Below are 11,526 nucleotides of genomic sequence, written 5' to 3'. Positions count from 1 at the left end.
CCACCGTATAAATGTCAACGCGTCCATTTGATTCGTAAATCGGAACGTCATTTTTAATACAATTTGTAGTTTTCGTTTGTGCAGTTATCTCTGTAATTTCAGAATTGTAGTCGCATTAAGTGTCACCGATTTAAGTATTGTGATTATTTAAAACCATTAATCATGTCGGACGGATCGGAGACACCGTTTAGCAACGTCGATATCAACAACGAGAACAGAGATGACGAAGACCTTTTTGCTTCAGCGGTCCAGGTATCTTATAGGAATCTGTTTTGAACCATTTCTTGCGTCCGCCCGGCGTTCATCAGGGGACGTTGACGCCCCTTTATTCAACATTTCTATCCTATTATCTATTGACGCCCTGAGTAACGTGTTTTAAAATCGTTTATCACACTAATGAACTTGTATGATAATTAAATTAATGTTCGATGCGCACTTTGTATTTATAGAAAAATACTTTACGTGGCTGTATGATGATTATTGCTAATTGATAATGATCACTAATTTTTCTTCTTTAACATAGGCTTACTATTGTTCTATTTACAGTACTTACCTCATGTTTTATTCATTTTTTTTATTTAAATGATACTATGAATAAATTATCTTTATTATCATAATATTTATGACAATAAAAACAGTTTGTATTAGACTATCTTTGATTGTGAATATTCAATAGAATCTATACATACACTTTTAATGGATTAGATAAAAATTATTTACTATTAATCAAATTGCAGGAAGTTAGTTTAGATCCAGAGGTAAATGGAGTAAGGGAAAGCTTAGAAAAAGCTTCCATTGGAGATGTATCAAGTATTGGGAGTCCTATAATGGAAGAGGTAATATAGTATGAATTAAAATTGAATTCATCAATAATTATAACACTAACAGAAACACACATTGCTTAGCCTATTGCATATGTAATCATATGTACAGTAAAAATAGAAAACACCTACTAAATAAAAATCTTTTGGAAGTTTTTTTCATTAGACCATTTTATGCCACATACAAAATAATTAAGTGTGAAGTTCCTTTTATATTTAAAAGTGAACTTTCTTTGTTCTAGATAGTCACAGAGCGTGCAAACAACATAATAGTAACGGTAACGGAGCCTCAAAAAATTGGTGAAGGCATGAGCTCATATGTTGCATACAGGGTCCTCACAAAAACTAACATGCCAATATTTAGCAAGCACGAATTTGCCGTTCTCCGCCGTTTCAGCGACTTCCTTGGCTTACACGAGAAACTAACAGAAAAATATCTACGGTCAGGTAGAATCATACCTCCTGCACCAGAAAAAAGTATTGTAGGTAAGTTAAAAAAATAGTTTTTTGTAAAATTACCATTTATTTCTGCCAATTCCTTCTTAAAACAGGAAAAAAGATTGAAACTTTATCTGCAGAGTGGTATTTTCCTCTAATTCAATGCTCCATTGAGCAGCTAATGGTTGATTTAAATTCAATTAAGGAAGTATATATTTAAATGCAATTGATACTTAGTGGATAAAATCCTGTATAATAGTATTAATTTATGACATAACAGTTAGGCAAGAGTTGAATCCAATGTACATAGTTAATATAAAGAACTGTTAAAAAATTGACAATAACATGATTCATATATTATGTATATGAAATATTACACCTTACATTGCCAGTTAGTTTATACTAACAATTATTTGAAAAACCATTAAGATAATGAAGGTAGATTGTCCATTTATTTAAATAAAAAACATCTCTTTATAATAATTTCCACAATAACTTTAGCTTATTTTGAGAAAGGTGTAGAGTTGTTGCAATTTCTTGCAAACTAGTTATGTACTACTTAATGATTCAAGTTGGAATCAGAGATAATATCCTCAAATTACAATTTTATAACACCTTTCTTTAATTTTATGTTGTAAAGATAAGATTAAAGTGGTGATTCGAAACAAGAATTACAACTTTACTTTTTACTGTAGAATATTTTTTCATTATACAAAATTAACATGTCAGTTTTCCATAATTATTATATTTTAATTTGTTTCATTTATATATGTCGCCGTCATCTGGTTGAATGACTAGCGCATCACTCAACATTCAACTAGCTAGCGGGTTGTAATATATGCCTTTTGAATAGAGCGAATATAACACTCAGCATATTGTTGAATGACTAAGCTCGTTCATGTAATGTCGACAGAATTTACGCCAAATTTTCGTTTTCCAATCGTCCACAAAACTCGATTGCGAGCCAACGGAGTTTCCTGTTTAATAGTGAAAAAAAATTCTTAACTCTAGAAATTTTTGAGCATTAACCTCCAGTCATTGTATTTGTTATACATTAACTTAAACATTGCTCTAAACTCCATCAAAATAACCTAATAGGCTTACCTTTTAACAAGCTTAAAGCCAAGGTGAATGATTAATGCCTGCTAAAAATGTGATTATGAGGTAATCTTTAAGGATTATAGCAATGAGCTTCTATTTTTGTGATACAACAAATTAGAAACATTAATCACTAATGACAAAAAAATTCAGCTTTAATTATATCTAAGCAGAAAATAAGAAAATAATCTGGGAAAAAATCCAGTTCAATGTGTAAAGAATAGGAAAAATTCGATCGCCGCGGGTTCGAATCGAATTTTTCTATTCTTTAAAAATTTTAAAATAAAAAATTATAAATATTACATTTGTTAGGATATGTTACAAAATTATAACACAATGTCCCCTATTATTTATAAATTAAATTCTCTTAACCGGCTAGTATACACTATTACTTCTATTCTAACACAGGCACAACAAAGCTAAAAATGACGTCGACACCATCGACGGAAAGTGCAAATGGAACAACTGGGTCCAACTCGCTACAGTCACAGTTCGTAGAGCGGCGGCGAGCGGCCCTCGAGAGGTTCCTAAATAGGGTTGCCCAACACCCCGTGCTGTGTATAGATCCCGATTTTAGGGAGTTCTTGGAGTCTGGTAAGTTCTTTTTTTCTACGAATTATGTGTTCTTTTTAATAATTAATTTATATGAAAAAAATTATAAATTTTTTAAAGACCTGTCAATTTGTATTACAATGTAGAGGAATTGATTAAAATAAATTCAGGAGGACTCTGTCAATATTTGTCCCTGAGTCTTCAATTATTATTTTTGTGCTGTAGTTTAGTTAGGAAAGAGTAACAAACAGACAGAGATTTGCTATAATATTTTTCGTGTGGATGTTATATGTTCATAACGATATATTCTAACTAAATTATCAGGGCAATGTTGAATGTTTTTAATCACTTTTAGTTATCAAGGGCATTGGCCATACATCAACATCATGCAGTGTCCATATTGCATGATATATTAACGGTAATAAAAACTGTAATGAAAAACATTCTTATTGACCTTGACTTTCACAGCTCATAATGCAATTTACTAGATTCGCTGATAGAGCTGTTTTACAGTTTGTAAATCAATGACAATTTTTTATTTTTTGTCTTATATTATTATTATTTAATTGTACATCAATAACAATCTCATATCGTAATAGAAAAAACATTAATTTCTATAATATCCTGATTAACTATAATAATTTTTTTTTTCCTAGAATCTGACTTACCCAAAGCAACAAGCACATCGGCACTCAGTGGAGCTGGTATGTTGCGACTGTTCAACAAAGTAGGCGAAACTGTTAATAAAATTACATACAGAATGGATGAATCCGACCCTGTAAGTACTTTTCCAGCTATTGTAAATAGTAATATTGCTAGGAATATTGAAAATACGCAAAAAAATGTTTTTGTGTAAAACAAACTTCCGATCAATTTGTTGTGCGGAATTTAATCTTAAATCGTTATGCCCAATCCATTAAACTATTAGTAACGTAAATTTTATATGACTTGTGCAGGTCTTGACTGACAATACATGATTCGAAAATATAGTTACACCATAATACCTTTTAGACCTCGAACTTCGAATCGATAAGTCCGGGGTTCGAGACCAGGTGAGCGCGTAGGAAATAAATTGATTTTTCAATTTATCTGCGCATTTTGTAACATCACCACTGCTCGAACGATGAAGGAAAACATCGTGAGGAAACCGACATGTCGAAGAATTAAAAAAAGTTCGACGACATGTGTCATCCGCCAACACGCACTTGGCCAGCGTGGTGGATTATGGCCTGTACCCTCATAGGAGACCCGTGTCCCAGCAGTGGGAACGTATATGGGCTGATGATGATGAAGATGAATACCTTTTAGTAAATCTATATACATATATAAAACTCAAAGGTGACTGATATAGTGATCTATCAACGCACAGCCCAAACCACTGGACGGATCGGGCTGAAATTTGGCATGCAGTTTTTGCATCCAGTGTTGGCAGACATCCAGTTGGCATCCAGTGTTAGGACGGAGGCGTCCCCTAAGAAAGGATTTTGACCAATTCTACCCCCAAGAGGATAAAATAGGGGATGAAAATTTGTATCATGTTTACTTATCTTTTCCACGCAGGCGAAGCTGCGGGCAACAGCTAGTTATGTATAAACTGTTTCCAGTGGTTCGAGGAGCGCGTGGCCCGCGTGGAATCCCTCGAGAGCGGGTTGCGGCGGCTGTGCGGCGCGTGCGAGGCGCTGGCCACGGAGCGGCGCGAGCTGGCGGCGCGCTCGCACGAGGGCGCGCGCTGCATCGCCGCCGCCGCCGCCGCCGACCCGCACGCGCCGCTCTCGCGCGCGCTCTCGCACCTGTCCGACCTGCACGAGAAGGTGACAAACAAAAAAAAATGTGTGCGTGTACTAGTGTACACACGTAAGAAGTGAAACTTCTTTATGACCTTATTTTTCAAAAAATAATTTACTATATGCAACTTTACAGAAATACGTCGAATCACGCGTGTTAGGGATAAGAAAAAGATGGCGCGTAACGAAAAAATGTTACACTAAATTTTTTTCCAACCCCGATAAAGAAGTTTTCACTTCAAAAAACACTGTACGTGAGTGTGGTTACTGCGTGTGTGTGCGGGTACTGCGTGAGCGCGGGTACTGCGTGAGTGTGAGTACAGCGTGAGCGCGGGTACTGCGTGTGAGTGTGTGTACTGCGTGTGAGTGCGGGTACTGCACGTGAGTGTGGTTACTGTGTGTGTATGCGGGCACTGCGTGTGATTGTGGTTACTGTGTGTGTGTGCGGGTACTGCGTGAGCGCGGGTACTGCGTGAGCGCGGGTACTGCGTGAGTGTGGGTACTGTGCGTGAGCGAGTGTATTGTAGAAAGGAAGAAAGAAACATTTATTTGACTCCACCAGACACAATAAACACAATACAATTAAAATCAATGATATAAACAAAAAAAAACAAAGAAAACAAATAAACAATTAAAATCATGATAGGTACAAAATGTACGATTTAAACTTATTGGCCGCTCGGAACATCGTACGATCCGATACGCAATTTTAGATATGAGAGATACGTAAAGGGCACTATGCGCACCCACACTCGCACATGCACTTAACTTCCGAACCGCTATTAAGTTAAGTTTGAAATTAACTGTACTGCGGATACTGCGCGTGAGCGCGGGTACTGCACTATAAACGGTGCACTGCATTTACACACCTTGCACAGTACCACGCCCCGGACACTCCATACAAAATTATCGTTTTGACAGTCACACTGTAGAGAATGCAAATGTGTGTGTTAACGCATATTAATTGTGACTAGTGTAAAGAAATTCGCGTTTTTCTGATGAAATACATCCGTAAACAGCACAATATCTAACCATTTTCTACGAAAAACGATATTCACAAATCCAAAATAATAAAATTACTTTAAGTGAATTTGATTAATGTTGTCAATCTTCGTTGTGTATCATCCTTACGAAAAAATGCGGGCCATCTAATAGACTGATCGTGCGGGGTGAGGTAAGTTTAATTTTGGCGGGAGGCGGAGAGTGTCCGTTCTGTAGCGTTTAGCTACTACATATTATGTATTCTGTGACAGTACACTGGTCTCCCTCGTAAGTGCTGCACGGTTGCCGACTCACAGTAAATATTTGTATAAAAAATATGTGGCCGTCAATTAAGTATGTTTGTTTATTTTTGAAAAATTTGTAATTTGTATTCATGCTCGATATGTATGAATATAAATTACAAAGTATTATAAATTAGAAAATAAAATATGTAAAATAACTTATTATTTCCTCCACAGATAGAACATCTAAGGATCGAACAGTCAAACACGGACTTCTACGTGCTAACAGAACACATCAAGGACTACCTCGGTCTCATTGGTGCTATCAAAGATGTTTTCCATGAACGAGTTAAGGTAAATACAGTTTTTGAATTAATTTTCATAATAGTTTTGTTTACTGCTTATATTTTTGTTAAAATTTTAAGTCACAGATTTATTTCAATTCAAAACTTTATTTTTGAAGTGAAACTTCTTTTGGCTCGTTGAGAGTGAAATTTCAAGGTTGCGACACGACAATACCGTCACGTCATGTAGTAAGGCGACGAGTAGTTTAGTATCTTTGAATCTTGCCAAATAAGTTTCACTTCTGATACGTGTGCTCGGCAAACGCTTTTTTTATCACAGACATTAAAATATAGCTATTTTGAATATATCTTATTAAGTACTTGTTAAGAAGTTTATTTCTTCATAATTTTAATATTAAACATTTATTTTATAGGTGTTCCAAAACTGGCAACACGCACAGATGCAGCTCACGAAGCGGAGAGAGAACAAGGCTAAGGCTGAAATCGCCAATCGGCCGGAAAAAATAGAACAAGCTGCTAACGAAATTATTGAGGTATTACTTTTTTAACGTGATAACGTTTTTAAAATCGTTTTAGTCAGGTGACATGTTCAGAAACTTGTGTCACACCAAAACCTCACGAGCGCGATCGCAGGTATAACGAGAGAGAGACGGACCGATCTCCCGTCTCATCTCGAGCGCTGCCACCAATAAGACGTTATCACGTAAACATCTCGATCGTAAACCTACTTTACAAACAACCAATTTTTTTCTTTCTAATTTCTAAGCATATATTTCCGAACGTAAATAGAATATAAGTAGTTATTACACAATACTTTCCCTTACTTTTTTTATCGGTCAGGCTGCTAATAATTATATAAAAGATTGTTTAGACTATTGTCGAGCCAATTTAATAGGCAACATTTGACGTCTATCAATTTTATCTTCGAAGAGAGGTAACCTGCTTAAAAATATCGATGAAAAATCGAAAAAATTCTTTCTCCCGCTCGCTTAAATGGCTATAATTTTAACATCCCTTTAGTCAGAAATAAATAAAATATGAACTCTATTTCAGTGGGAATCGAAAGTAGAGCGTGGGCAACAAGAGTTCGATCAAATTTCGCGCGTTATCAAGAAGGAATTGGAAAGATGGGAGGAAATCAGGATTTCCGAGCTCAGAGCCACGATACTTCGCTATCTTGAAGAACACATGAAGCATCAGGCTCAGGTATTAAATTGTGGAACTTTAATATAGATTATTTATTTATTTATTTGATTTATTTCAGATAATTGCAATCCATACTAATATTATAAATGCGAAAGTAACTCTGTCTGTTTGTCTGTTACTCAATCACGCCTTAACTACTGAACCAATTTGCATGAAATTTGGTATACTTAGAGATATTTTGATACCCGAGAAAGGACATAGGATAGGTTTTATCCCGGAAATCCTACGGGAACAGGTTTTTCTTTGAAAACGCGGGCGAAGCCGCGGGCGGAAAGCTAGTATCCATATAATTGTCAGTATCTTGTTACCTTAAAAACTTGTTAGTATTAAAATTACACAATTAATTATCAACAATACTATTTTAAATCATAATCAATATAGATTATGTTTAGATTGACTTACAAACATGCTTTAAATTGTAGTGAAAAAAAATTAAAAGTATAAAATGTTGTTGGTAAAATATTGGGTACTTTAATTGAGGTTCAAATAAATATTTGTTATTGTGTTATTTTAACAGTTGCACATAATAAAACCTTATTACAATCACAAATACAATGTTTCCAATCTTTCTCAAGCCGTAAATATAATATCGTAATCATTGAGATAATATTACTACATATGGAGGAGACACCACGAACAAAATCTGTGCGCCATTTTTTTGCTCTAACTAAGTTTTAAAAATTATTATCTAGTTAGGTGCTTACCGATAAAAGTTATTCCTTTGCACTTTTCCGTATTATTTGTGCAATATACACAAACGAAGGCATATTTGATGCGTTTCACTTTAAAACAATTAAAAATTGAGCGTGCAGTTACGCCATATGGCGTATGTTGAGCGGAACATAAGTGATGTAGGCGGTGTCGTCTCCATATGTATATCTCAATGATCGTAATATATTTTTTATTACAATTGCAGTCGATCCGCTACTGGGACGCGTTCCTGCCAGAGGCTCGCGCCATCAAATGAGTGCGGTGCGGCGCTCACTGCGCTCACATGTCTTAACATTTGCACTTTTTATTTATTTATTTTTTTTATGTGACGAATTCTCTCCTAGGGCCATGTGTTGGCTTAATAAGAACTATGTCTTTGTAGAAACTGTCAAAAAATTGGATTTCGTTTTGTTTATTTGGAATTATTTCTTTGAAAATAGAAATAGAAAAGATTTATATCTAAGTGTTATTGTAAATAATAGGATGTATCATATAAATACATCCGTAACAAAACACATGTATTTTTCAAAATTTAAAACATACTTAAACAAAATAGTCATATCATGTCGTCATATGGCCCCTGCGTCTCTATCTATATTTTATTATTTTTCAAGTCTTTATCTAGAATATGATTCACCATCAAGATAATAGTTTGTATTTATTTTTCAAAGAAAAAGATAATTACATTTTTAAACAAAACATTGTTATTTGTTACGTCACGAGAGATTCGCCCAACATACAACGACAGACTGTATTTAAATAAATCATTAGAATTTTAATTGTACAGAATATTTGTTCGAAATAACTTGATTTTCAAATATGTTTGTGTCCTTTTTAAAAGATTTTTCTTAAGGTCATGAAGTCATTGTGGATCACCAATTAAAAGTCTGCTAAAATAATATAGTTGATTAAATCGTGTAGGCTAAAAACTCATTGATTGTACATTCATATTTAAAATTACAAAAAAAAACATTCCAATACGGTTCTGTCGTTGTATTTTTTAGATATCAGGAATTGTATAAAGAATAAATCTTCGCTCATAACTTTAAATGTAAAGTTAAAACTATATTTGTATAAATGTTAAATTAGTTTTCATTATACATAAGTCAGCTATGTCCTCTAATGTTAATAAATAAGAGTAAGTTGATCTCTATTCATGTTGTATGTATGTAATGTGAGGTCTATTTGAAATTATTAGGGTGATGTAAAAATAAAACTGATGGTATGAAATTCATTTCTTTGGTAAGTGTTTGAAACCAAATTTTCATAGATAGTATTATTTAAAGGGCTATATAATTATGTTTTTTTTAAGAACATTGCTGGCAAGTAATTTTAAAACACATACGTCATTTATAAAAAAAAGAAATGCAAAAAAGTTTTTATGTATTAGGCTGTGTCGGTAACGGATTTATTTATTCCTTATAACGAGTCTGAATTTAGTATTATTTTTTAAATTTTGTTTTGATTTCATTATTTTACGCAATTGCAATACTATATTTTTGTGCTTGGCCAAATTAGGAAAAGACAAAACGAGGTTATCTATAATAAATTAATGTTTGTCTATAATATTTTATCTATGTATTGATTCTAAATCGAGATTAAGACGTTCTTTAGATAGTCTGTGGAGTTCCAATTTTGATTTATTAAAAAAACTGTTATTTTTTTAGTAATTAAAGTAATTTGTAAAAAAAAAACAAAATAAGTAGTTCAAGATTCAAATGTCACAGACATTATGCATTTAGAATTTCGTTTGAATCTATGTTGTGTATAAAAGTTTTTGTATTTTTTAAAGCTGGTAATGTATAAGCGATCAAAGAATTGCGAGAAGAAAGTCTTAAATATTCATCTTCATATTATAGGCTCTTTGTTATGATGATTATATGAATTCTTGCATAATATTGTTTTGCTTTTATATCATAAGAGTAAACTTGATCAGAAATTAGGTATTGAATAATCTTCCAAAGTAAATTCATTATAAAAATTTAGACAGTAAAGTCGTAAACCTTATTTCTGGTCAATGTCACATTTGTCTATATTTTTATATTTGTTATTTTAAATGCATATTTTACTAGAAATCGTATTCCAATATAGTTAAGGTTATTTGTGTCGATAGAGAATGGAACTGCTTGTTCATGTCTACCCAATTTTATGTCCGGTTAAACGTTTAATACTAAGTGCTTAGTGCTTGTCACACCACTATGCCCCAATATTCACAAGTGAGAAGTAACCGTTTACACGTAAGAAAAAGTGGAAGCTACAAGTGACCAGCCATTTGATTTTTACTTGCCAGTACAACTTGTCAACTTAAATTGTTAAACTGTTTACACCAATACAATAAGCAACAACTTCGCAATCAGGTTCGACTCGCTTAGTAAATTTCGCTTTCTATTCAATTGCACTACTCACTAATACTAAGCACTTATCACTCACATTAGGGACGTAGTATTAGTGATAAGCACTAAACACTTTATTACTAAATCTGTCTAAACCGGGCAAATAATGGTCGAGTGACCATTTGACAAGAAATTAGTTAGTCTCATTAAATGTCGAGTCTTATATGTATAATTATTTTTATATTGCCAAATATATTTAGCGGTAATTTGGTGTATGGAGAAGAGTTATAAAGAAAAGTATAAATATTGTTTGTTTCGAATTATAAATATTGTACTTTATTCCAATTATATTATTTACTTAAACATTATTATGCGTTTTATTTCATACTGCCTCTTATCTTTTTTAAATATTTAAGTACTACCCACTACAACGTTACGTACTGTGACCGTAATAGGAACGTGTCAAGATCGGAAAACAACAGTATATGCTCTACAATGCCTTTAGAAGCGTATCAAGGACGTATCGAAGCCATGTGTGTCGGCTTATTTTACAATTGTTGACACTGACTGTGCTGATCGGTGGCGGAACGAATTAGTGGGCATAGGCCCATACTTTCAATATAAATAATTTATCTTGCCTGACACCTTCCTGTTACGGTCGTAATATAATACGTTGTGTAGAGTTTTTTTAAGAAATATTTGCAACGATTACAATGAGTAACTAGTATAATAAAATGGTATGAATATGAATAATGAAACGAACCAGAATAAGAAAATGATAATTGCTTAATATGATTCATAGTTAAAAAAGTTGTTTGTATGTACATCTTTATTGGTCGAATTTCGATTAAATCTTACGTGGACTCATCTAGATAAGATTAACCTACTATCTGCCATGATTTCGAAATCAGTACACTGAAAAGACAACTGCAATGTATTAGATAAATACTAATACATGTAATTAAATTGATAGAGATAGCGGTTCGTAGTATTATAAGATTCCTTTCCAATAAGTTGAATGAAAACAAAAAAGGATTATTAAATTTTGATCATTA

General features: G+C 33.4%; 1 protein-coding gene across 1 annotated transcript; it reads left to right on the top strand.

Moving 5' to 3' along the window:
* Positions 1-32: 32 nt before the first annotated feature.
* On the top strand, positions 33-10,839 carry Snx1 (sorting nexin 1). The gene is made up of 10 exons (XM_090110820.1): positions 33-252; positions 738-836; positions 1,064-1,307; positions 2,766-2,951; positions 3,566-3,687; positions 4,514-4,720; positions 6,154-6,270; positions 6,635-6,754; positions 7,275-7,427; positions 8,344-10,839. The coding sequence occupies exons 1-10, from the start codon at positions 163-165 to the stop codon at positions 8,392-8,394; spliced, it is 1,389 nt and encodes a 462-aa protein (XP_089966946.1). The 5' UTR covers positions 33-162; the 3' UTR covers positions 8,395-10,839.
* Positions 10,840-11,526: the final 687 nt, after the last annotated feature.

This window comes from Colias eurytheme, chromosome 16, assembly GCF_061535395.1.
Source record: "Colias eurytheme isolate Ceu_HAF_F1 chromosome 16, ilColEury1 Martin Lab GWU primary, whole genome shotgun sequence".
NCBI lineage: Eukaryota > Metazoa > Arthropoda > Insecta > Lepidoptera > Pieridae > Colias > Colias eurytheme.
This window is presented reverse-complemented; position numbering and strand designations above follow the sequence as displayed.